This window comes from Mustela erminea, chromosome 11 (assembly GCF_009829155.1).
Source record: "Mustela erminea isolate mMusErm1 chromosome 11, mMusErm1.Pri, whole genome shotgun sequence".
Classification (NCBI taxonomy): Eukaryota; Metazoa; Chordata; class Mammalia; order Carnivora; family Mustelidae; genus Mustela; species Mustela erminea.
The window spans coordinates 13,443,558-13,470,584 of NC_045624.1; the positions used below are offsets into that span (position 1 = coordinate 13,443,558).

The 27,027-nt window shown below is 46.8% G+C and overlaps 1 protein-coding gene and 1 long non-coding RNA gene across 6 annotated transcripts in view; one reads left to right on the forward strand and one right to left on the reverse strand.

The window, feature by feature from the left end:
* DENND2A (DENN domain containing 2A) overlaps positions 1-27,027 on the forward strand; it is a 102,681-nt gene that overhangs the window by 53,615 nt on the left and 22,039 nt on the right. For 3 of the 4 annotated variants that reach the window (XM_032305659.1, XM_032305658.1, XM_032305656.1), the window contains exons 6-14: positions 3,301-3,501; positions 8,309-8,402; positions 8,914-8,964; positions 10,152-10,339; positions 16,565-16,674; positions 17,737-17,806; positions 19,324-19,401; positions 24,654-24,794; positions 26,177-26,325. In XM_032305659.1, the coding sequence (XP_032161550.1) occupies positions 3,301-3,501; positions 8,309-8,402; positions 8,914-8,964; positions 10,152-10,339; positions 16,565-16,674; positions 17,737-17,806; positions 19,324-19,401; positions 24,654-24,794; positions 26,177-26,325 (1,082 nt within the window). The remainder of the gene's footprint in view (positions 1-3,300; positions 3,502-8,308; positions 8,403-8,913; positions 8,965-10,151; positions 10,340-16,564; positions 16,675-17,736; positions 17,807-19,323; positions 19,402-24,653; positions 24,795-26,176; positions 26,326-27,027) is intronic. The other variant, XM_032305657.1, reaches the window with a different exon arrangement.
* Positions 7,412-10,504, reverse strand: LOC116569432. Of its 2 annotated transcripts, none has more exons than XR_004277025.1 (4): positions 10,385-10,504; positions 9,588-9,753; positions 8,511-8,649; positions 7,412-7,451 (listed from the first exon to the last, which is right to left on the reverse strand). It is a non-coding gene; the product is annotated as an uncharacterized LOC116569432 (long non-coding RNA). The 2 variants fall into 2 exon arrangements; XR_004277024.1 differs by lacking the exon at positions 10,385-10,504 and adding an exon at positions 10,126-10,211.

The following is a 27,027-nucleotide window of genomic DNA, read 5'->3' on the forward strand; positions in this document are numbered from 1 at the left end:
GATTCTGGGTGCTCTGGGGGGCACACCAGGGCCCCATTCCCCGGCAGTGTCACCGCAGGGGGATGCAGCCCACACAACCCCAGACCCCAGGCAGGTCTCTGAACACTCTTTACAGAGCTGGGTGCCATGTTTTGATATCTTTCTGTTTTCTCTCTTCTCAGAGCTTTTCATAGGTCAGATCTTTGAACAAACACTCACAACTTAGAAGTCTACTGAGGTACCTGCTTTTTGCCGACTAATTTGATAGGCAGTTGTAATGCAGTGAAAGAAATGGGGCCATTTGCTTGGATCTCACTACAGATGGAATTTGGTCTGTAAAAAAGCTTGTCATTCTTCCTTCTTTTTGTGCTCGTGTAATTATTAAGATGCCCACAGTGAGCAAACCATACTGGCTTTTTCTGCTCAGGGCTTGTGGTACTAAGCAGTTGATTGCACCCTGTAGACTCATGATTCAAACATCGGAGCAGGCCACTTAGGAAAGTGAGGAGTCTTTATTCCCAGAAATCTTTAGAAAAGGTTCTGGAGGGGCGCCTGGGTGGCTCAGTGGTTTGGGCTGCTGCCTTCGGCTCGGGTCATGATCTCAGGGTCCTGGGATCGAGCCCCGCGTCGGGCTCCCTGCTCCGCAGGAAGCCTGCTTCCTTCTCTCTCTCTCTCTCTGCCTGCCTCTCTGCCTACTTGTGATCTCTGTCTGTCAAATAAATAAATAAAATCTTTAAAAAAAAAAAAAGAAAGAAAGAAAAGAAAAGGTTCTGGAGTTTGTGTTATATACTATTCAGAACTACAAGAATTGAGAAATCAATGGAACAGAAGAAGACTATTCTATGAATTTAAGATATAGTGAATGTGGCCTTGTAAACTGATAGTGAAAGACAAGACTCATTTATTAAATGAAATAGGGATAACTTAGCTTGGAGTACAATCAGTTTAGACTAACATATAACAAAATTAATTACTGATGGATTAATGAATAAAATATGTTCAAAGTAGACTACAAAAATCCAAAAGAGAATGTAATTAAGTATGTATTAAACTTCTAAAAAGATACAGATTTTCTAGAGAGGCAAGATTAAATCAATTGCACAGAAAAGATAAACAGATTTTCATATATAAAAATTTTATATGATAAAAAAAAAATGGGAAAAACACACTTGCAGTAAAACTGACAAATATTTCATATCTATTCTAAATAAAGAGCTCATTCAAATTAATAAGAAAAACACTGGGTTCCCAAAAGATAAATAGGCCAAGAACATAAATAATATACTAAAGAGGGGTACCTGAGTGGCTCAGTCAGTTAAACATCTGCCTTCAGGTCAGGTCATGATCCCAGGGTTCTGGGATTGAGCCCCGCATCAGGCTCCCTGATTTTATCTTACTGTTATTTATTTCCATGTTAACATATTCATATGGTTCAAAATTTAAGAATATGAAAAGTATATGGTGACAAATCTTCCTCTTGCCCCTGACCCTCCATTTCTCTCCCCCAGAACAACCACTGTTAGTTTCTTATGTATTCTTCAGAGCTAGTCTATGCATACACCAGCAGAATAGCCCCTTAGAACACACAATATCAAAATGTTACACCAACAGTTCTACCCCTTGCTTTTTTCTTTTTTTAACATTAAAAAAAAATTTATTTGACAGAGAGAGAGAGACATCACAAGTAGGCAGAGAGGCAGGCAGCGGGGGAGGGGGAAGCAGGCTCCCCGCAGAGCGGAGAGCCTGATGCAGGGCTAGATCCCAGGACACTGAGATCGCGACCTGAGCCGAAGGCAAAGGCTTAACCCACTGAGTCACCCAGGTGCCCGTGCTTTTCCTTTTTTAAAAATTTATTTATTTATTTGACGGAGAGAGGTCACAAGTAGAGGTAGGCAGAGAGAGATTGGGGGGGGCAGGCTCCCCGCCGAGCAGAGCACCCGATGTGGGGCTTGATCCCAGGACCCTGAGACCATGACCCGAGCCAAAGGCAGAGGCCTAACCCACTGAGCCACCCAGGCGCCCTGTCCCTTGCTTTTTATGCTTAACAATATGCATCTGAGGGAACCTTCTATATCAGTACATTAAGATTTTTTTATACCTGCATTGTACTCCACTGTACCATAACTTATTTGATTAGCTTCTGCTGATGGACATTTCGGTTGTTTCCAGTATTTTGTGTTTATAAACCATTTCACATAGACAGTATAGCTTGCCTCGTTCAAAGTAACTTTGCACAAGTATGCATCAGTAGGGCCCATTCCTACAGGTGGAACTGCTAGGTGAAAAGGTATCTGTGTTTGTCATTTTTTGACACTGCTCCATGCGCTCCTTATAACTGTACCAATTTCCAGTTCCGCCAGCTTTGTATGAAAGTGTGAAAGGGACTGTTTCCCTCACTTTCAGTATTCTAGTGAATTACCAAATTTATCTTTGCTAATCTTAGAGTGAAAAATGTCTCTTTGATGGAGTTTTAATTTTTTCTTATGAGTGATGCTAAGAATCTTACATCAAAGCATCATTGTATTTCTTTTTCTATAAATTTTCCATTCCTGTTTTGTTTACCTATTTGTCTTTTCATTAATTTGTAGTATGTTTTAGAAAAATAACTTCTATGAGTTTCAGGGTTTGGGGAAGGCTTTTGTTCTTTATTTTCCTTTTCTTTTTTTTTTAAACCAGTTTTCTTTTTGCCTTAGACCTTAAAGTGGCTCATTTTTAGAAATGTACTTTCTCACTTCTCAGTCTCACTTCTCAATCACTAAGACACTGAGCCTTAGGGATTGAAACTCTTCATACAAGAGGTACTCAGCTTATCAGCAGCAGGGTCAAAGCTGGGCTTAGGTTGTCTCCCTCCCAATACAGTAGGTCTTGGTTCTCAGAATGCCTGATTTGTACAAATAGGGGATTGAGCCAGTGAATTCCCCCTTGCCTAAAAAGAGACTGGAGTGGGAGTGCCTAGGTGGCTCAGCTGGTTAAGCATCTGCTTTTGGTTCAGCTTATGATCCCAGGGTCCTGGGATCAAACATATCACGCTCCCTGCTCAGGGGGGAGTCTGCTTCTCTCTCTCCCTCTGCCCCTCCGTTCATACTCATTCAATCATGCTCTCTCTCTCTCTCAGATAAATAAATAATAAAATCTTAAAAAGAGAGCGAGAGAGACTGGATTGGATCTGCATCCTTACTCAGAGACAAACTCAGCATAACCCTGGGAAGAAGGACCAGCTGTCCCCCTCCACCTCATAGTCCGTATCACCGGCACCCCCAGCTGTCTCCCACTTGGCCCTTTGTCTTTACTCTTCTTTTCTTTTCTCCTTTCCCCTTCCAGCAGTCATTGGCCAAACCGGCTTTTTTCCGGCAAAATTCAGAGAGGAGGAACTGCAAGCTGCTGGACACCAGGAAGCTGAGTCGGGATGGATACGGGTCCCCTTCCAAAATCAGCCCCCCCTCCACTCCCAGCAGCCCTGATGACACTTTCTTTAACCTTGGAGACCTGCAGAATGGCAGGAAGAAGAAAAAGATACCCAAGGTAAGGCTTGCAACAAGCTTCATGTGCAGATATGCACTCTCCCTTCCCTGCAAAGGAAGGTTGCAGAGGAGTGTGGGCAGAGAAGAGAACACTGACCCTCTTCTACCTGCTTCATCACAGACCAGGTAGACACTGTGAAGCCCGCAGGGCTGGGCTCTCTGGGCCTTTGTCATAATAGTAACTGTGGTCCTGTAGCCGTCTTGTCCCAGCCTAACCTCTCATTATCCTCGTGATCCCAGACCATGTTTCCAGTACCTCAAAAGGCCATTTCCTCCTCCTTCACGGCCTCAAAAAGTAGAGCTCCAGTCATCCCACTCTAACTCACACTTTGCCCAACACTGGACGCAGAGGCCGTGCCATGTGGAGGCTGTGTTCTGAGGCAACGCTTGTCAAAAGTACATCTTTCCTCGCTCTTTTCTACCTGAAAGGTAAAACGTGCCCAGGGGGATGTGGTTCCCTAATGCGTCTGCTAGTGACTCAGTTCCCTTTTGCACTATTCCAGCCCTGCGTGCTGGTCCCTGTGCAGTGATAACTTTGGTACCAACTTCATACGGGAACTTTTAGAACAGGGATTCTTCATTTCAGGGTACGTGGATGGATGGATGGGATTTAGGGGTCACGAAACCCAGAAAACTGCGTGAGACTTTGTACTGAGAGTTTGGGAGGATGGAGGGAGGCCAGAGGGGAAGATTGTAGGTTTCACCAGATTTCTCAAAGTGATGCATTGACCTGAAAATCATGGGACATTTGCAAGCTGGTTCCTCCTAACAGTTTGGTTAGTCAGTATTTGGAGCCATAATTTTACCCCTACCACACCCGTCCCCAACTTTCTCATTCAAATGAAGTTAAGTCACCTTGCCCATCGGAGTACCCTCTGAAGAGTAAGGGCCGCGAGGGTCCTTGGTTGAGAAAACACCTGTAACCTGCAGCCTGGTCAGAGGGGACTTGGAGTTGGAACAGGAGAGAAGCCATTTTCCTTTGTTTTGCTGAGGAAGGGCAGACAGAGGGACCAGGACGGGTGCCTCCCCCTTCCTGTTCTCCCCATTGACCTTGTCCTGCCCAGGGCCCAGGGTGTGGAGCAGGTTGCATATTGATTATTTGATGTTTGCTGAATGAGCTCCACTAACCCAGGGACCCCAGTCTCTCTCAGCACGGATTCACTCCCATGCCTCCCCTTGGAGGCCCTCTGAGGTCACTGTCCTCTGCCATCATGGTAGCTGCTGCGGGGGCCCCCAAGGTGTGCTGTCTCTAGCCACTCCCTTAAACGCCCCTTCTGCTTGTTCTGGCATCATTATAGGTATCTATAAGGTCAAAATCCTACAGTTGTAGAATAATTAAAAGTGGCTATGCACACCCATACCACCAGGCTCACCATCATTTTAGCAAATTAAACAAGGATAATCAAATGAATTAGCTGTTGGGTTAAAAGAGCTTTAACACAACTCTGAGTTTGAGTAAGTGATTCTTTTTCTTTTTTTCTTTTAAGATTTTATTTATTTATTTGAGAGAGTGAGAGAGAGCAAGCACGTGGGGGTGGGGCACAGAGAGGGTGAATCTAAACCAGACGCCCTGCTGAGCGTTAAGCCCAACGTGGGGCTGGATCCCCCGACCCCACGGTCATGACCTGAGCCAAAATCAAGAATTGACTTGTAGGGACACCTGGGTGGCGCAGTCGGTTAAGCATCTGCCTTTAGCTCAGGTCGTGATCCCAGGGTCTCGGAATCAAGTCCCACATAGGACTCCTTGCTCAGTGGGGAGCCTGCTTCTCCCTCTCCCTCTGCCACTCCCCCTGCTTGTGCACAGTCTCTCTCTCTCTCTCTCTCTCTCTCTGTCAAAATTAATAAAATCTTTAAAAAGAAAAAAGAAAAAAAAAGAATTGGCACTTAACCTACTGAGCCATCCAGGCGCGCCCTAGTACAGAAACAACAAAACTTAACTCCTGTTAAAGTACAATTATGTGAGAGCATGTTTAAAGCTTTGCTCTCGGGGGAAAATTTTTTAAATAAAAAGGAACAAAGAGGGATGCGTGGGTAGCTCATTCGGTTGGGCTGCGTCTTCGGTTCAGGTCTTGATCCCAGTGTCTTGGGATGAGTCCCGCATCAGGCTCCTTGCTGGGCGGGGAGCCTGCTTCTCTCTCTGGCTCTGCCTGCTTGTGCGCTCTCTCTCTCTCTGATAAGCGAATAAAATCTTTAAAAAAAAAAAAAAAAGGAACAAAGATTTATTGAGTGGTGTATATATGGCTTCCACTTATTCCATGACCTGATTTAAAGTGAGAGGAATGTTCTCTGTCACGTCATTTATACTACCCACATGGCACTCAGAAACTGTCTTGTATGATAGCTACGGTGCATCTTGGTCCTTCCTGTAAGCTTGTAGACTCCCTGAGAATGGAGGCCATGTCCCATACATCTTTTTACCACACCCCCCAGCTTCTAGCAAAACCCCTTGTACATAGGGGACGCTTAGTATTCATCCAACAAATTCACAACCAACAGATACTTGTTGAGTACCTACCAACGTGCTGGGCGCTGTTCCAGCTCATACAGGGACTGTCATCAAGCGGCAAACAGAAGTGACCAAGATGCCCACCTGTGCGGAACTCAATTCCGGTGTTTACTGCATTTTAGTAATTGGAAGGGTCTTACCTCTATCTTAGCGGCCTTCTTTCTGGTTCATTGGATATGGGGTGAGAGGAGGCCGAATGGGTCCAAAAATTCTCCTCCCAGAAGAACCACAATTTGACCTAATAACCCATTTGTTTATTTATATATTTTTAAATTGTGGTAAATAAATATATATAACATAAAAACTGCCATTTCAACCATTTTTAAGCATACAGTTCAGTAGCATTAGTGCATCTACACTGTTATCCAGCCCGTCACCAGCATCCATCTCCAGAACTGCTCATCTCCCTGGACAGAAACTCTGCGTTCTGCCCTCCCCCCGCCTCTGGCAACCACCCTCCCACGTTCTGTCTCTGTGAATGTGCCTGTGCCAGGTACCTCCTGTAAATGGAATCATACGGTATTTGTCCTTTTATGACTGACTGATTTTTCTTAGCAGAACATCCTCGGGTTTCATTTATGTTGGAGCGTGTGTCCGAATGCCCTTCCTCTTGAAGGCTAAATGATATTCCACTGTGTGTACGTGCCACATTGCGTTTACCCATTCATCCCTTGATTGACACTGGGATGTTTTCATTTCCTGGCTGTTGTGAATAATACTAACATCTCACGTATGCATTGTCTTCTTCCATGGGGAATGGGGTTAGCGTCAATATTCCAGTGGTTAGGACGTGTGTAAAAGGAAAAGAGGGCTGGCTCAGTGGTGTGAACTCCAGGGAACTGGCCGGTTCCTAAGATCAAACGTAAATAACGGCCACATGGCAGGGATTTGGTGGGGAAGGCACGTCATTCAGATTCAAGGCAAAGCCAGCACTGGGTTGGGGATGAGGAGTTCACAAGAGAACTGGCAGGGCCAGGGCTGGGCCACCTGTCAGGACCCAGAGTATGTGACTGACCAAGGATATGGCAGGGCAGTGTCGTAGTCTGCAGAACTGGAGGGCCGGGGCCCAGGCCCACCACAAGGAGACCCGGAGGGTGAGCCACCTTCCTCCACTGGTGGTCCAGCGCTCTGGCCTGTGGCGAGGAGCTGGTGAGCTACTTCGGGCAGTGGGACAGAGAAGCAGAGGGTGGAGACAGGGATTGGCAGCAGCTAACCCACCGCACCCACCTGCGTGCCCATCGCCCAGTTTACTACAGCCCATCCTCTCTCCAGTTCTTCCATGGCCAAAAAGAATATAAACTTTTCAAGGCAGCTCTCAAACCCAGCTCCCCTTTAAAATCACCTGTTGGGGGGCACCTGGCTGGCTCGCTCGGAGGAGTGTATGGCTCTTGATCTTGGAGTCATGGCTTCGGGCCTTCGAAGCCTCACGTTGGGTGTAGAGATTACTAAAGAAAATAAACTTTAATTAATTAGTTTAATTAAAATCCCGAGTTGGTTTGTCTCAGCTGTGCATGGGTAGACTTCCCTTTCTTGCAACCAGGTGGAGCCCAGGAAGCTTCCACTCTTGAAATGTGCAGGTGGTGCTGTGAAGCCTGGTGGGAAGTGCTGCAGGGCTTCCGTCACCAGATGGGTCTGCTAGAGGCAGCCTGGAAAATGTGCTGCTGAGTGGTGGGGTCTGCTGAGCAGCCCGGGAGATCATGAAAGGCCTCCCTGAGTGTGGATGAGCGCTCCCTTGCCAGAGGGGGTGTGCTGGGTCTGCTGGGTGCAGGGCACGACCATGCAGCCCCAAGCTAGAACTCCAAATCCCCCATAATCCCAGCCCCCTTGCTGCCCAGTGCTGCTCAGATGGTCTTTGGCACTGTTCCGACAGAAGGGGCCCTGCCTGGGAGGTTTTTATTTTTGGTTTTTGTTTGTTTGTTTATTTGTTTGTTTTTTCCTGGGGGGAGCAAAGGCTGCTCCCAAACCGCAGAGACATCAAAGCATGGAGGGGGAGCAGCCATCCCACGATTAGCCAATGAAATCATCTCCCTGTGTCTCAGCTGTATGTGTTAGTGTATTTAGACATCACCCGTCCATACATCAGTGAGGCTGGCAGCCTCCTTTAGTGTTCTCAAAAGTCACGTTCCTGTCTGGTGGAAAAGAATAGTTGAAAGATGCCAGTGGACCAGTGGGAAATGGCCCCTCCCTCCTTCTTTACCCCCGCCGTCCATGGTCCCAGAGAAGAATGAGCAGCAAAGAAACCCCAGCTGCACATGGAGAGGAAGCTGCTAACACTGGCTTTTCTTCTCCCGGTGTCTGGCAGCTGGTGTTGCGAATCAATGCCATTTATGAGGCCCGGAGAGGAAAGAAACGCGTGAAGAGGCTGTCCCAGTCAACGGAGAGCAACTCAGGAAAAGGTAGAGCCCCCGCCATCGCCCCAACTCCCCCCACAATGTGAAAAGAGGCTCCCTGTTGTTCTGGGCTGGCTCACCAAACAGGAGACCAAGTCGGTGCTTTGTAAATACCTCCTGTTGCCCTGCAGCAGCGAAGAGCTGGGAAGGAGCTCAGCCTGGTGGTGCGTCCTCTGGTCCTGTTTCACTGTCTGTCCGTCAAGCCAGCCCAGCGCTGCGAGCTCTGAGCTCACCCTGGGGGCCGCCTTCTTTGCTTCGGGTACATAAAAGGAACCAGTATCTGCTCTATTACTGGATATAAGTACCATCTGAACTAGAGCCACATTAATTTGGAAATTGCATTTAGTTGGACGAAGACATCCTTTATCTATTACGTCTAAATCGACAGAAAGAAAATAGCCCCTCTGAAGTAGAAATCTTGGATATGGGTCATGTCATACAAAAAGTTTCCTGTATTAGAAAGACTTTCTTCCTATTGCCATTTTTTGTTTGTTTGTTTGTTTGTTTTTCTGTCTAGTGACAGATGAGAACAGTGAGTCTGACAGTGACACGGAAGAGAAGCTGAAAGGTGAGAAGACCAGCTGCGGTGCAGGGCGGGGGGGGGGGGTGCTGGGGAGCTACCGAGATGGCCCTTCCTGCTTAATGTGAGGGAAGGCACAGAGCGTCCTTACAGGAGCTCGTAGGGCAAGGTGTGAATGTCTAAGGGGACAGGGGGACCCACAGGGTGTGTGGGGGTAGGTCAGTCCTGAGCATGACCAGCATGGGCCTGTTCGGTCCCTGAGCCTGTGGGTCCAGAGACGCAGGGGGGCTACTAACACAGTAGCCCTTCCCCGTGCCTTTCTGTTACAGGAGTTTTCCACACCTGGAAAGTATAGCGCTGCTGGCCTGGGGTTCTAGATACCTGGGCTCTTGTCCTACTCCTGTGAAAACTGCTAAAAGAACAGGCGATCACTTACGATCTCAGGGCCTCTAGTTCCTCATCTGTCAAGTGAAGTCACTGAAGTAGTTGGTGTCTGTAGAAGTAAATTTGGTGACCTTGGTCTAGGCCTTAGTGAGTTTTCCATAATTTCTCAGACCACAGTGGGTAGCCCAAGAGAGCCATAGTCCAGGCCTGCGGAGTGAGGTGAGGGCACCCGTCTGGTCAGCTGCCCTGCTTCACTCATGTCTCCCCCCAGCTGCTCTCTGGCCCACCTCTAGGACGAAGCAAGCCCCTTTCCATCATAGAGAACAACTGCAGGAGGGAAGGTGGCGGGAGCTCCCGAGTTAGTCATGGCTCTGCCGGGTCTGTCATGCAGATGATGACAAAAGGCCCCCACTCTCAGAGCTCTGTGGTCTGGATTTTGTCACATCTCACAAACTGAAAGATGAAGGGAATGTGTGAGGGGAGACGTCAGTGTCCCCACCCCATCTGACAGAGGGCCACAAGGATGACTCAAGCCGCTGCCCCAAGTCCACCCAGCTAACCCATGGCAGAGCAGAGCCCCGCGTTCCAGGCTTCCGCAGCCCCATTAGCCTGGCGGCTAATGGTGTTGCTCCTGCCTGAAGTCTGGCAAGGACCCGAACCCTGGTGTTGCTCCTCCCCGAAGTCTGGCAAGGACCCCAAACAAAGAGTTTCCTACACATTTGTTAAATGTGGGAACACTTTTGGGGAACGGGAAGGGGTACTCTGGACTGGGAACCACACAAGCTGTCACGGATCTGTGCAGTTCCACGTTGGAAAGAGTCGCACCAGGCGCTCACTGTCCTCTTCCCCAGCTCACAGCCAGCGCCTGGTCAATGTGAAGTCTCGCCTGAAGCACGCTCCCAGATACCCCTCCCTGGACCGGGAGCTCACGGAGTACCAGCAGAGGCAGCTCTTCGAGTACTTTGTGGTCGTGTCCCTGCACAAGAAGCAGGCCGGGGCTGCGTACGTGCCAGAGCTCACCCAGCAGTTCCCGCTCAAGGTACAGGGCGGCCCACAGCCCTCATGCCATCTTGTTGGGACTCACGGTTTCCGGGCGGTGCGGGAGTCTGAGGAGCGCTCAGTGTCTACAGTCTTGGACCATGAGTCCTCAGTAGGGTATAGCAAACAAAAAAGCTGCTGCTTGAGAATTTGGGAGGTCCCAGGAGATGAGAAATTCAAAGACTCAAAGTACAGACAAAAACACTTACTCACTTCCTGTGGTGACTCTGCCGGCCGTGCCATCCTCATCATCCTCCCTGTCTCCTTGTCCAGCCGTATCTCTTCCCCAGCTGTCCTAGAAGCCTCTTTCCCACCAACCACACAGCTCTTCCCAGGGAGGGCTGTGTTTGTGTCCGTGCTGAACATCTGTACGCGTACCATGTACCCTCCGGGTGTGTGCACGAGAGTCCTGTTCTGTTCTAACACGGTTTGTGGAGTGGCCCTCAGCAAAGCCTAAAATGGCATGACCAATAATGTAGAAATTATTTTTAGGCTTTGGCCTCAGGATTAAAGAGGCTCTATTCAGCCTAACCAGAATTTACTGAGACCTTGTTACATTCAAGCTGTTTTCTGCTTGGCTGCATCACTACAGAAACAAGCAAAATGTGTTTGCTGTCCTCAAGAGGCTCACACTCTGACAGGAGGGCACAAGATAAGCATACAAAGACTCATGAGGTAGAATGTGACACTGTTAGCACAGTTCGTACAGTTAAGGTGCTCAGAGGCAAGAAGAGGGGAGGGAGGACATGACCTGGTCCCCTCAGGGGCCTCCCTTTGCTGCCCAGCCATGCATAATCCCAATATCTACAGAGGCCTAGGTCTCCTCCTTTCCTGGGCCAGCATCCTGTCCTGCCCATGTGGTCTAGTGCAGCAATCAAGTCCTGTCCTTGGGATTTGAGACGGAAGGTGTGTAATTGAAGTAAGCCACAGGCATCAGCCCTCCTAACTGGCTGTATCACTGCCTTTAGCTGACCTCCAGGGGCGATCCCCTGAAAACCCTAATACTATAGGTATGCCCACATTTATTTATTTCAAAAATATGTTATTTATTTTTTGGGGAGAGAAAGAGAAGGGGGTGCAGAGGGAGAGAGAGAATCTCAAGCAGACTCTGCTGAAAGCAGAGCCCGACGCAGGGCTTGATCTCACAACCCTGAGATCATGACCTGAGCTGAAATCAAGAGTTGGACCATTAACTGACTGAGCCACCCAGGCACCCCACAGATATGCCCACATTTAGTTGAAGCCCACACGAAGCAAGCACCAAGGCATGAGTGACTGTTTTTTATCCTGTTTACTTCCCTCAGGGCCTAGGACAATGTTATACACAGGGCAATATTTAATCAGTGTTTCAGGAGCAAAGGCATTAATTCATGAATTAATGAATAAATCTCCATAATTATTAAATGCTTGTCGTTTCCAACCTGGAATCCCCAGGCTCTTACACATCCACATTAAAACTTCTTTTGAGGGGCACCTGGGTGGTTCAGTGGGTTAAAGCTTCTACCTTTGGCTAAGATAATGATCTCAGGGTCCTGGGATCGAGACCCGCATCGGGCTCTCCGCTCAGCAGGGAGCCTGCTTCCCCCCCTCTCTCTGCCTGCCTCTCTGCCTACTTGTGATCTCTGTCTGTCAAGTAAATAAATAAAATCTTTAAAAAAAAAAAAAACTTCTTTTGAACAGAAACTTGTAGTCATTGTTGGAAAGGGGACCAATCTGGAAATATACCAAGAAAAAGTCATCTATAATCCCACTCCTCATCAAACTTAGCATTTTATTATGTTTTCTCCCAGACTTTTCTCATAGCGTAGTTTTCTGGCAAAACTGGTGTTATATATTGTATAATTCTTGTATCATGTTTTGTAAATGTATCATTATTTAGAAACATATTTTTTATGTATTTATTTATTTGACGGACAGAGATCACAAGTAGGCAGAGAGGCAGACAGAGAGAGAGGGGGAAGCAGGTTCCCTGCTGAGCAGAGAACCTAATGCAGGGCTCGATCCCAGGACCCTGAGATCATGACCTAATTTGAAGGCAGAAGCCCAATCCACTGAGCCATCCAGGTGCCCCTAGAAACTTATTATTATTTTTTTAACAATTTTTTTTTAATATTTTATTTATTTATCAGAGAGAGAGTGGGGGAGAGAGCGAGCACAGGCAGACGGAATGGCAGGCAGAGGCAGAGGGAGAAGCAGGCTCCCTGCTGAGCAAGGAGCCTGATGTGGGACTCGATCCCAGGACGCTGGGATCATGACCTGAGCCAAAGGCAGCTGCTTAACCAACTGAGCCACCCAGGCATCCCTTTTAACAATTTTTTAAAGGATTTTATTTATTTATTTGACAGAGATCACAAGTAGGCAGAGAGGCAGGCGGAGAGAGAGGGGGAAGCAGGTTCCCTGCTGAGCAGAGAGCCTGATGCGGGGCTTGATCCCAGGACCCTGAGATCATGACCTGAACTGAAGGCAGAGGCTTTCCACTGAGCCACCCAGGTGCCCCAAAACTTATTTAATATAAATTCTAAAGCATTATTTTTAAAATTATATAAAGCTCTGTTATATGGGTATGTCCTGAGCTGTTTAAACAATCTCTTTCCATTGGAAATGTATCTTGTTGCCAGTGTTTTTTGGATACATATTTTGAAGGTTTTGTGACATTCTATACATGCATTTTTTGCGGATTAGGCTATATCATATCTTCTTGCCTTTTCTCTATCAGAAGAAACTTTCCTCCCTCTTTCTCTTCCTTTCATGAGTTTTATCCCCCACTTCTGTGGTCACCTTGACCAAGACTTACTCTTCAGATTTGCACACTAGAGATCATGCCTGCCTTGTTCCACTAAATGCTGGACACCGTGTAATTACCTTTATGACAGTTCATGGAAACTGGGAAATTTTCTGGCTCTTTTTATTGCTTGTATTTGTGACAGACAGCTCTGTCTCACTTCCTGTAAATGAGTGTGTGTGCATTGAGAGCACATATGTACCCATATGGGTCGATAACTCCTATGTTGATGACATCACATGTAGGCACATGTGTGTACATACATATTTTTGTGGGTCGTGCATGTGATCAGAGAGGTGGGCCATGTAAAAAAAAGTGCTGTAACTTGCTTCCCTACAGGGCATTCTCTGCAGTTCTCTAGTGGTTTCCACTGTGGAGAAATGTCCCTGTTCTTTCCCTTTGTCTTCTTTATGGCTCTTCCCTCTGTGGTGATAAATGACCCCTTCCAACAACTACACCGGTATTTGCTCCCCTGGGAGACTGTCCAAGGGCAGTCAAAATTATTGTTTCGGCAACAGTCTGAGCTAGTGAATTATCAACTCAAAAACTTCTCCAGGACCAGTTGGAATCTTCTGGGTCATGGATGGAAGAGAGAACTCATTATATAGAAAAGAGATAGTGACTACTGATTCTGAAGGAGGGAAAACCAAAAGACAGTTACTGATTGGCTTAAGTCTGTAAATGGTGGCTGTGTTTCATTCATTGATAGTTGTCTCAACCATCAATATTAGCAGCAGCTTTAATTATATTTGCTGTAGCCTAAGGGGAAGCATAGTAGAGTAGGTTTTAAAATTGAAAAAAAAAATCAGCCCAGTGCTTTATTCCTTTGGGCATTCTCTTTAGAGACCTCCCCTCTCTGACATTTGGTGTCCTGGAGAAGTCTTGTAGATCCCCTGGGAGGCATTCAGCAGTGCTGCTGGTCTGCAGACTTCAGAAGCTATGTGCAAAGCTGCTTTGAGGTGAAGGTCAATGGCAAGCCCTGAGAGACAAAATAAGAAATTGAAAATATTACAGAAAAAATTTAGGTTAGACAGTAATTACAGTTTTCTAACCTGAGAAATTCAGGCTCCACTTACTTCAAATATTGGTACATCAAATTACTGAAGGTAACTTGAGCATAATTTATTTTTAACTCTTTGTAAAGAAAAGTTAACAAGCATAAACCTGTCAAGAACGAACAACAGGGGCGCCTGGGTGGCTCAGTGCGTCAAGCCTCTGCCTTCAGCTCAGGTCATGGTCTCGGGGTCCTGGAATTGAGCCCCCCATTGGGCTTTCTGCTCGGCAGGGAACCTGCTTCCCCCACTCTCTCTGCCTGCCTCTCTACCTACTTGTGATCTCTGTCAAATAAATAAATAAGATCTTTAAAAAATGAAATAAATAAAAATTTAAAAAATAAGAAACACTACTAATTATTCCTTTTTGTTTCCTAAACTTGAAACTAAAGTGCTTCATTTTTAATGTGGCACAAAAATACATCACATAAAATCCACTCTCCCAACATGTCCAAGTCTACAGTGTACAGTGTTGTCAAATGCACACGTTGTTTCAGCGGGTCCACAGAATGGGGTGCAAAACACAGACTTCCGTTCATTCACAGATAAGTAAGCACATGGCTACTAAGTTGATTCTGGTTTTTTTTTTATTAAAATATATTATTTATCTATTTGACAGAGGTCACAAGTAGATTGATTATAGTTCAGGTCATGATCTCAGGGTCATGGGATCAAGCCCTGCTTCGGGCTCCACAGTTAACAAAGGGTCTGCTTGTCCCTCTCCCTCTGCTCCTCCCTCTCCCTCTGCTCCTCCCCACTACTCTGTCTCTCTTAAAAAAAAAATTAATAAAAGTTAAAAAAAAAAAAAAAAGCCATCTCTAGCTAGATTCCACACCAGCTGTGTGACCATGGACAAATCACTTAGCATGTCAGGGCTATTTCCTTATCTCTGAAATAAGAATGTGACAGTGGAGGATGACTAGCTTCCTTTTGGTTCTGACAGTCAAGGACATTGAAATGAATTGTAGTTTACTGTATAATGTAATTTAACTGGATGTATTCGCTAAGAAGTGTTGTAAAATGTCTCTGTCTGGATCAAGGAAGTGCAGCTTTCAGGGGCCCAGAGGTTGGAAGACCAGATTCAAGGCTCTGCCTTGCAGACTTCATAAATCTCCTGTTTGAAGGGGATTGTTTTTTGGTTTTTTTTTTTAAGATTTTATTTATTTATTTGACAGAGAGAGATCACAAGTAGGCAGAGAGGCAGGCCGAGAGAGAGAGGAGGAAGCAGGCTCCCCGCTGAGCAGAGAGCCCGATGCGGGACTCGATCCCAGGACCCTGAGATCATGACCTGAGCCCAAGGCAGCGGCTTAACCCACTGAGCCACCCAGGTGCCCTGAAGGGGATTGTTTTGACACTTTTTCCTTATTGATTAAAATAGTCATAGTCCAGGGGCATCTCAGTGGCTCAGTCATTAACCATCTGCCTTCAGCTCAGGTTGGGATCCCAGGGTCCTAGGATTGAGCCCTGCATGGGGCTCCCTGCTCCGTGGGAGGCCTGCTTCTCCCTCTCCCACTCATCCTGCTTGTGTTCCCTCTCTCGCTGTGTCATTCTCTGCCAAATACATAATAATAATTAATATTATTTTTATAGCCGAGGGGCACCTGGGTGGCTCAGTTGGTTAAGGTTCCACCCTTGGCTCAAGTCATGATCCCAGAATCCTGGCATCCAGTCGCACATCCCTGCTAAGCAGGGAGCCTGCTTCTCCCTCTCTCTCTGCCACTCCCCCTGCTTGTACTCTCCCACGCTCTCTCTCTCTCTGTGTCAAATAAGTAAATAAAATCTTTTTAAAAATAATGAAAAATAAAAAAGTTATAGTCCACAAAATATACAATATACAAAAAATTACGAAATAAAATAGTTACATTCCAGAATGTTAGACATCAAGAATTTTTTTTTTTTTAAGATTTTATTTAATTATTTGATAGAGAAACACAGTGAGAGAGGGACCACAAGCAGGGCGGTGGGAGAGGGAGAAACAGGCTTCCCACGCCTGGGTGGCTCAGTTAGTTAAGCCGATGCCCTTGGCTCAGGTCGTGATCCCAGGGTCCTGGGATCGAGTCCCGCATCAGGCTCCTTGCTCAGCAGGAAGCCTGCTTCTCTGTCTGCCTCTGCCTGCTACTCGGCCTGCGTTTGCTCTCTCTCTCTCTCTCTCTCTCTGACAAATAAATAAATAAAACACATGATTTTGTTTTCTCCTGACTTCTCCCAGAAGCCTAGAGTTGACAGTGCCCTGGGAAACAAAGGCCCCAGCAGACTGAGCCGCAGACCCTTCTTGAGGTTAAGGTGGTGGTCTCACCTGTGGGAAGGCGGAACGTGTGGTTTTGCAAGCGTCTGCCTCTCTCCCCCATGCTGGGCTTTATTCCCCAACCTTCTCTCACTCTTCTCCCTGCAGTTGGAAAGGTCTTTCAAGTTCATGAGAGAGGCTGAGGACCAGCTGAAGGCCATCCCTCAGTTCTGCTTCCCCGATGCCAAGGATTGGGCTCCCGTCCAGCAATTTACCAGGTACGAGCTGGCTTCTTTCCACACCCCCAAAGGCTAAGGCAAGAACCAGGGAGGGTGTCGGAGAGGACAGACGCCATAGATCAGTCTTGCTGCCACCCAGCCTGATGGGCCCCAGGCGAGAGATGGCCCCCAGGCAAGAGATGACCCCCACCTCTGTTTTAAAACATCCCTGAAGAGAAGAACTGACTTACTAGCTACGCAGATTCCCAGGCCTCTCGCTCAGTGGGGGCATATGTTTGGTTCATAAGCCTCTGTAAAGGGCAAAGTAATTCTTGGTCTAGGAGAAGCTAGAGGAGCATCGCCTAGCTCCCTTCCTTGTCCGTGCTCTGGAAACATTTAATAGCGGCCCATCCAGCTGTGAGATCCTGACAGTGTTCCTGCTTTAACCAGGTTGTTGCATACCCGTATCATTTTATCAGGTGTTCCAGCGACTGACCAAACTCAGGGAGCTGCTTATCCTGTGTTTGAGGCCCGGCAGTCTCTCAGGGCAGTCCGAGCCCCTCCGGGGGGCTCAAAGGAGACAGTTCTCAGGAAGGGTCACCCCAGAGGCAGTTCCAAGAGGGACACAGAACTGTCCGTCTCTTTGGCTGTTCTTGCACTGAATCACGTCCCTAGAGCAGCGGATGCCATCACACCTTTGAGCTCACAGAGGGCAGCATCCCAATCGATGCTCCGCAGCGACGGGAAGGCTCGGGTGCTGAACGCTAGGAGACCACATCCTCTCAGGGTGCAGGGACACTGGAGGTGTTCCTTCACCCTCCTCTGAGGCCCAAGTCTTCAGCTTTGAAAAGAGGCTGAAGCATCCCAGGCAGACGGTGCAGTAAACTTCAGGGAGACGCTTCCCTTTGCCCCCAAGCTTTTTTGGAGCTTTTTGGGAGAGCTTCCCTCTTCCTGGCACAGATTTCAAAACTACAGACGCACAGAGCTCCTGCACAGAGATGGACAGACAGGCCAGGGAGCAGCCCTTTCTGCCAGCCCCCTCCAGAATGTCCCCGGATTGCTCTTTGCCAGGGGTCTTGTTTTGTTTTGCTATGTAATGCACTTTTGTTTCCCCGACCTCAGCGAAACCTTCTCATTTGTCTTAACTGGAGAAGATGGGAGCAGACGGTTCGGTTACTGCCGAAGACTACTGGTTAGTACATTACTGTTGGTCCGCCAGGGCTCTGGGCAGTGCTGGGTCTGGGGCTTCGCCGTGTGCCACAAGAGAAGAGGAAGGAAGCGTGACAGGTTCATCAGCAGAGTTAAAAAAGATTTGGGGGTTCATCACAATCTTACTGCTAAGAAGGAACTAGAACTCCATCTCCTTTAGAAAGAAAATACTTCCTCTGTTATTTTCCCTGTAGAAGAACTTTCTGTCCTTAAGCCAAATGTTCTTTCTAATAAAACGTGCTAGACAGGCCCAGAGAGCTTCTAGCGCACACATTCATAATGGTTGCTAAGGACCAAAGAAGGATAGTTCTGTTGTTCATGCTATAGATCCTTCAAGAACGTGTTCTTCAGAACAGTCACCAGTAGGAGTCAGGATTGTAATCCAATGAAAGGATCATGCTAGCCCCCCCCCCCTTTTTTTTAAGATTTTCATTTATTTATTTGACAGAGATCACAAGTAGGCAGAGAGGCAGGCAGAGAGAGAAGAGGGGGGAAGCAGGCTCCCCGCTGAGCAGAGAGCCCGACACGGGGCTCGATTCCAGGACCCTGGGATCATGAAGCCTTACCCCACTGAGCCACCCAAGTGCCCCCATGCTAGCCCATTTTAGAGCTTGTCTTTTTGAGACCCATTTTTTTGAAAATCTTTACTAAGAGCAAATCATTTTCCACTGAGTGTATTTGAATCTTCGAAATAAACTGATATAATTTAGAGTCAAGATGATGCACAGCATGTAGTAGGTATCCAGTAAATATTTATTGAATGAATTAGTGAATAAAAAGCAGGGATAATAATTTCTAAAAAGTTAAGTGGGATAATAAGGTTTGGGGATGTCATTACTTTGACATATTGAGATTGATTTTCATTTAAATGGTTTGAAAATTAGCCTAAGGGCGCCTGGGTGGCTCAGTGGGTTAAGCCGCTGCCTTCGGCTCAGGTCATGATCCCAGGGTCCTGGGATCGAGTCCCGCATCGGGCTCTCTGCTCAGCAGGGAGCCTGCTTCCTCCTCTCTCTCTCTCTGCCTGCATCTCTGCCTACTTGTGATCTCTCTCTGTCAAATAAATAAATAAAACCTTTAAAAAAAAAAAAAAGAAAAAGAAAATTAGCCTAAAATGCAGTTTCCAAAAAGGATGTTCAGAAATAATTTCTGATTTGGAATTACCATTATAATAAACTACATTTGGTTTCAACATAACTCCTTAAGAGGAGCCACAGGGATTGGGGTAAACGAGTTACGCCTCCTTTTTGGTTCCATAGGCCATATTGAGCACCTACTGTGCACACACGCCCTTGATTTGGTCACTTCAGGAGAATATAAATGTATATACTCCATGACCAGAAGTGCTCCCTACTTATAAAATGGGGTTGGTAACTTCTTACCTAATGGATTCTCAGAAGCTGCAGTGAGGAAACATCTGGCACATGGTAGGCACTTAAAAATGTTTGGGTTCTCTACTTTGAGATGGTAACACTCATGATTTCCTTGTTTCACTCCCAAAAGCCTGGTGGCAAAGGGAAGCGTCTCCCTGAAGTTTACTGCATCGTGAGCCGCCTGGGATGCTTCAGCCTCTTTTCAAAGGTGAGGACTTGGGCCTCAGAGGAGGGCAGAAGGGAAGGCAAGGCGGAGCCAGGGAGGACACAGGAAATACCTTGACTCCTGGTACTTGTGTAATCGTGTCCCAGTATAGTTTCCTTCCCTCTTCCTCCCCCATCACCTCCTGTGTTCTCCTATCATAGTGCCGCAGTGAGAGCCGGTGAAGGTCAAGGCCCAGAGAAAGTGGGTGTGGGGAGAGTCGGAGTGATTGCAGAGGATCTTCCCAGAATATTCCTTGTGCTTTACTTACTTCCAAGCATTGTCTTTTGTCATATTCGCTTTTTTCATAACAGAAAGGCTGCTCTGATGGATGGATGTACAAGCTTCTGTGTATGTGTGTGGTAGTAGGGCTCTAAATGGATCCAAATCTTACTCTCGTCCTCTTTTGGAGAAGAGAAGCCAATGTATCAAGACCTAAGAGTTGCCAGACTGAGCTGGCTCGTCCATCCCACTATCTGTGTGGGTCAAGGGGAGCTAATTACTATTGTGTATGATGATAATCTCAAAATCAGGTACAATCCAACATTCATATCCTACATTAACCAGACACGAGTATCTAATCCATAATGTGATTTTAAATTCACCTTGTATTTTCGGTCTGAGCTTTGTTTCGGAGATTTGAAGTCCTATGTCTACTGTCCTCGGATGGCAGACAGCACTTCCTAAAAGCATTCTGAAATGTGTCTTCCTCCTGCCCACCCTCCACTTACTCTCAGAGGAAGCCTGACCTGTACTGATCTAGTGTAATCACTTGCCTTCGTGGAACTTGCGCTTCTGTGCCAGTCTGTTAGAAATAAAGAATCGTATCCATGTATCTGTGTTCCTGCCTCTACTCCACTGGGGTGATAAGCCTTTTACACGGAGGTTGGTCACTTACAGGCTCTAGGACGGTTACACATTTCTGCTCACCCCGGTCTCTCTCGGGGGGTTATTTAAACATGGAAATAATGCTGTGTCACAGCCTTTGTTTTTGCACAAATGCTGTCGGAAGGTAGAAGTGAAACAGCTGAGTTAACCCAGCATCCAGTGGTGACTTTGGAATTCACCTGAGCTCCATTGTTTGTCACGGACGGGGAATGACCAGCATGTGAACTTACTAACACCGTGGGATGCACAGTTCTGTGTTTTCATGGCATTTCTGTGACCAGGGTTATTGTGAGAATGTCGTATGATGCCATGCCAAAGACCAAATAGCAGATATGCTGGCTAGAGCCAGAAACAGAGCTTTGGCAAACCGATCTCTAAAACTTGAGCTATTCCCAGGTGAGGGACAAGGATGACTAAAATGACATAGTGTCCTTTGGTACAGAGAAAGGAATCAGGGTGCCTGGCTCGCTTAGTCCCTAAAACCCGTGACTCCTGATCTCAGGGTTGTGAGTTTAAGCCCCACATGGAAAAACAGAAACAAAGAACGAAGGGATGGAGAGAGGGAGGAAGGAAGGAAGGAAGGAGGAAGGGAAGGGGAATCCTCTTCCAGAAGAACAGCTTTAGAATCTCTGAAGAAAAGCATCTCATTAAATATCACCAGTCATGCCGTGTAACAAACCATGGGGGCTTAAAGCACCATTTATTCTTCCAGACGCGCAGGTCGGCTGGGGCTTGGCTTGGCTCTTTTCCACTGGGCTCACTCATGCCTTGTGGGTAGGCTGAGAGTGGGCTGATCCAGACTGCCCGATCTCTGCTGTCGGAGGCCACTCTAGAGTGGGGCTCGTCCACATGTCTGTCAGCCTCCTTAGACAGTGAGCTGGCCCAGGCATGCAGTTCTTGTGGCTGAGGCAGAGGCCCAGGATGGCAACCAGAAATACACGAGACAGGCCTCCCAAGGCCCAGGCTTAGAACTGGTGCAGTGTCACTTCTGCTTCAGTGGCCCTCATCCTTTCTTCATTAGCCCCTAACCAGGCTTTTAAGACATTTTCCCCTGAATTGCCTCCCCACCGCCATAAGACTCTTTCTAATTTTTTGTTATATTATTTTTTTATTGTGCTAAAATAAACATGAGTTACTATTTTAGCCATTTTTAAAAGTCTTTATTTTTAACTAATCTCTACACCCAACTTAGGGCTCGAACTCAACAACCCTGAGATCAAGCGTCACATACTGTACTGACTGAGCCGGCCAGGTGCCCCTGTACAGTTGATTAGCATTAGGTTCTTTCATGCTGTATGCAACGGTCACCGTCATCCATCTCCAGAATTGTTTGATATCCCTGAATCGAAACTCTGCACCCATTGAACACTAATTCCCCATTCCCTTCTTTCCCTAGCCTTGGCAACCACCATTCTACATTCTGTCTCTATGAATCTCACTACTGCAGGATCTCATGTAAATGGAATCATATATTTATCCTGTTGTCACTGGCTCTTATCACTTAGCATCTGTCTTCAAGGTTCAACCGTATTGGACCATATGTCAGAATTTCCTTCCTTTTTTTTTTTTTTTAAGATTTTATTTATTTATTTGACAGACAGAGATCACAAGTAGGCAGAGAGGCAGGCAGAGAGAGAGAGAGAGAGGGAAGCAGGCTTCCTGCGGAGCAGGGAGCCCGATGCGGGGCTCGATCCCAGGACCCTGAGATCATGACCTGAGCCGAAGGCAGCAGCCCAAACCACTGAGCCACCCAGGCGCCCCAGAAGTTCCTTCCTTTTTAAGGCTGAATTGTAACAGTCTGTTATTTGTAGGTATCACATTTTTCTGTATCTGTTTATCTGTAGTTGGATATTTGTGTTGTTTCTGCATTTTAGTTATCATGAGTTTTGCTGCTGTGAACATGGCCATTCAGATATCGGAGTCCCTGCTTTCAAATCTCTGAGCTATGTACCCATATATGTGGAATTACTGGATCACGGTAATTCTAGGTTTTTTTGAGGAACTACTATACATAAAATCTTTTTAATTTTAATAATAAATTTCATTTAACCCATATATCCTAAATATTATTATTTCAACATATAATCAAATAGTCATTGATATTTTACATTCTTAATTTTGTATTCTGGAATCTACTGAGGATTTTACATTTATAACACACTTCAATTAGGATTAGCCTTATTTCAAGTGTTCAATGGCTACATGTGGTATTATTAGATATGGTATTTTAATTTAAACTTTTTGATACACAACTAGATTATGGAGGGTCTTGCATTTAGATTTTTTTTTTAAGATTTTATTTATTTATTTGACACACAAAGATCACAAGTAGGCAGAGAGGCAGGCAGAGAGAGAGGGGGAAGCAGAATCCCCGCTGAGCAGAGAGCCCGACGTAAGTCTCAATCCCAGGACCCTAAGATCATGACCTGAGCCAAAGGCAGAGGCTTAACCCACTGAGTCACCCAAGCGCCCTGCATTTGGATTTTTTAAAATAGTAGTTTTATTGAGATATAGTTTGCAAACCACAAAATTTGCCCATTTAAATTCTAGGATTCAAAAAAATAAATAAGGAATGCCTGGGTGGCTTAGTCGGTTAAGCCACTGCCTTCAGCTCAGGTTATGATCTCAGAGTCCTGGGATTGAGTCCCGCATCAGATTCCTTGTCCAGCAGGGAGCCTGCTTCTCTCTCTGCCTCTGCCTGCTACTCTGCCTGCTTGTGCTCTATGACAAACAAATAAAATCTTAAAAAAAAGAAAAAAACTTTAAAAATAAATAAATAAAATCTAGGATTCAGTGGCTTTTAGCATATCCACACAATTGTGTAATCATCACATTTATAGGACATTTTTATTACCCCAGCAAGCAATGCCTGTTCCCATGAGCAGTCACTTCCCAACCCTCTTAACCATCAATCTTCTGTCTGTCTCTATGGATATGCCTATTCTGGACATTTTATCCAGATGGAATCATAAAATAAGTGGCCTTTTGTGACTGGTGTCTCTGACTTAGCCTGATCTTTTTAGGGTTCATCCATGTTGTAGCATGAATCAGTATCTCATTCCTTTATATGGCTGATTATGGCCTACATTGGAATATCACATTTTGTTTATCCATTCATCAATTGATGGACATTTTGGTTACATCCTCCTTTTGACTATTAGGAATAATTCTGCTATGAACATTAATGCATGGGTTTGGGGTTTTAATAAATCGAAATTTATTAAATTTATTAAAAATTAAATTTTAATAAAATTAATATTTTATTAATTTGTCAGAGAGAGCGAGCACAGCAGGGGAAGCAGCAGGCAAAGGGAGAAGCAGACTCTTTGCTGAGCAGGGAGTCCAGTGAGGGACTCGATTCCAAGACCCCAGGATCATGACCTGAGCTGAAGGCAGACGCCTTTTAAACTGAGCCACTCAGGCATCCCATTTTTTTTTTTAATCATTTATTTATCTGAAAGAGAGAGTGCACATGCACATGGGGTGGGGGGCAGAGGGAGAGAGAGGGAGAATCTTAAGCATACTGTACACTGGTTGTGAGCTCGCCAACATGGGGCTCGATCTCACAACACTGAGATCCTGACCTGAGCGAAAACAAAGAGTCAGATGCTTGACTGACTGCGCCACCCAGGCGCCCCAATGTACTAGTTTTTGTGTGAACGTGTTTTTGTTTCTGTTGGTTCAGAAGTGTAGTTGCTAAGTCATCTAGGAGCATTATCTTTACCCTCTGAAGGTACTGCCAGACTGCTTAGCCAAGGGGCGTCACTAGTTCACTTTCCCCCAGCAGTACATGAGGGTTCCAGTTTCTCCACTTTATCACCAACACTTGCTGTTATCAGTCTTTTGGTTACAGCCCATCTCATGGGTGTGAAGTGGTTTCTCATTGTGGTTTGGGTTTGCTCTTCTCTAATGGTACCCTCAGAGAAATTGTAACTCCACAGATATACTGGAGATCTTTTTAGGTACTGTGGGCCTTTAAAGGGCTACAAACCATTATAATACCTAAGTTTTTTTCAGGACCACCCCCAAGAACCAATTTTTATCCCCCCGGGGGCAATATTGCTCCCATTGATAATGCATGTATTGGCCCAATAAGTTACCTGGCCAAATCCAAAGTCAAGGGGGTCAAGAAACTTCACCACTTCAGTGGGAAGAACTGCAAAGATACACGGCAAAGGAGTGGGTACCTAGAGAGGAGATTTGGGGCAATAACATATGGGTTGAAAGACTCTTTAAGTTTGGTCTGAAGCAGACAGCAGGCCTTCCCCATAATGCTTCAGTCACGGTAGCAGGCCCATGTCAATGAGAGCAGAGGGATGCCTTGGTGCCCTGACATCAGGACAGCTAAGCTGCTTTTGTGACCCTTGCAGATCTTGGATGAGGTGGAAAAACGGCGAGGCATCTCTCCTGCCCTGGTACAGCCCCTCATGAGGAGTGTCATGGAGGCCCCTTTCCCAGCACTGGGCAAAACCATCGTTGTCAAGAACTTCTTGCCAGGATCGGGAACTGAAGTAAGTCATCAGATTCCTACTGTCTGCTAGAGGAGACAGAGCTCCTCCAGCTGACCAAGGGGCTGGCTTCCAGTGGGCTGTCACATCAGTGAATGTGATATCAGGCCTAGTAAAATCCACCCTAAGTCCTGTCCCTCCATTCTGGGATTCAGTCCTAGAGCTATGCCATGGCAGCACATGGTATTTCTTTGCATGACCTTGGCCTTACAGGTTAGGGACCTGTCTGAACATCCTTAGTTTCTCTTACTAGCCCATTACACTCATAGGTTGTATTTGAAACTATATTTTTGGTCTCCATCACCTCCATAACTTCATAATGTAAAACAGATTATCTTCTGGGAAGACAAACTTATGTAGTACTTTTTATTCACCTGTCTAGGACTTTGAGGTATGTCCCTTTTCTTGGCTGGGTTGGAATTTAATGCAGGACTTTATTTTCGTCCTTCCCATTCCCTTTATATGGCTCTGTGGTTATCACTAGGCAGATCCCATTCAGACTTGAGTCTGTAGTTCCAAAAGCCCTTGAAAAAGCTGGTCACCTCTGGAGACAGGGGAGGGATAAGGATAGGTCTGGAGTCTTCTGGAACAGCTCAGTTTCCCAGAACAGAGGGAAGTATTCTCCATGTTGCTAGAGAACCCTATACTATCCTATAGCAGATGGTGGATTGGCCATAAGGATGTTAACATGAGTGAACCCCACTATGGGGACAGCACCGGGCAGGTGCCGTGCTCAGAGCAAAACACCAGTCTCTGCTCACTATGAAGGAGACAGCTATTTAAAGAGAAAAACACACACGAGTAGCGACTTGAGATGAATTCGGGAACATTTCAACAAGTACAGAATGAGAAGATGTGCCCACCAAGCATACAGGCTGTAAGACACATCATAAGGGATTGGCATGGGGTTGGGCTTACTGAGAAATGCCTTCCACAGGAGGTGAGTCCTGAAGCTGCTGCTTGGCTCTGGTGGTCCTTCTGCGCGAGCCTGCAACTCCTTTCCAGCAGTTAATGTTCCCTTGTGAGGCAGAGACACTTTCCCGTGGGACTCCAAGTCATAGGACATCAGCAGTCATGGATCTCCCAGGGAAGGGGATGGTAGAAACGTGTCACTGGCAGGCAGAGCCTCCAAGCATTTGGGGCCGTGAGCCATCATTCCGCCATCCTGTGTCCCCACCTTTCTCTGAACTTTCCTCACACTTGACTTTGCGACGGAATTCGTTCCAAGTGTACCTCCTCCCTCAGTCTCCCAGGATCTTTCTTTTCCCGTCATTTTTGCCTTCCTCGTTTTCTTTCCCTTTTCCCCTGCGAATGGCTCAGCCCCGCTGAGGACCTCTGAGCCTGCGGCGTGACCCCGCCTCACGGCTGCTCCCGTTCCCCGGCAGGTGATTGAACTGTGCCGCCCGCTGGACTCCCGGCTCGAGCACGTGGACTTTGAGTCTCTCTTCTCCTCTCTCAGTGTCCGCCACCTGCTCTGTGTTTTTGCCTCCCTGCTTCTGGAAAGGAGGGTCATCTTCATCGCAGACAAGCTCAGGTACCAGTCTTGGTCACTTCCACTCAAGCGTCTGAAGGATAGTCGGTGGCAGACTCTTTGGGGTGCGGGGGCAGGTGACTGCCCGGGACTGGGGGTGCAGCCCCTCTGAGGGAAGAGCGCAGATCAGTGGGCCTCGGGGATGGGAGGTGTATTAGGTGCACCCATCCTGTAAAACCAAGGAAGACTGCGCTTCTGTGCGCTACTTCCCTGACCCTCACCTGCCTTGCATCCTCCCGCAGGGTGCTGGGCGCTCTGCTGTGTATACAGGGCTGAGGGCGGGAGCAGAGCTGCCCTCAGGGTTTTCCGTCTGGGCGGGGCGGGGGACGAAGGAGTGAGCAGAGCCCCGAGGACTGTGCTGTCTAGGCTTACCAGAGCAGCGCGTTCTGGACACCAAGGAGGGCACTCACCCTCGGAGGAGGCTGATTCTGGCTGAGTCCTGAGTCTTAGAGCAAGTAGAAAGCACATTCCAGGCTAAAGGAGCTGTAACTATCTAGACGAAGGCAAGGGGACAGGAGACCGAGCATGTCACCTTCAAAAATCTTGTAAAGCAGTTCACTGCAGAGAGAGGAAGGCGAAGTGGGGGCAAGGAGCCAAGGTTCAAGGAGGCCTGCAGGGCCGTGCAAAACACGGACGGCTCCCCAAGGCGGCCCGTCCTCTCCGTGTTAAAATAAATGACACAGAATCACACACACCTGCTCACTG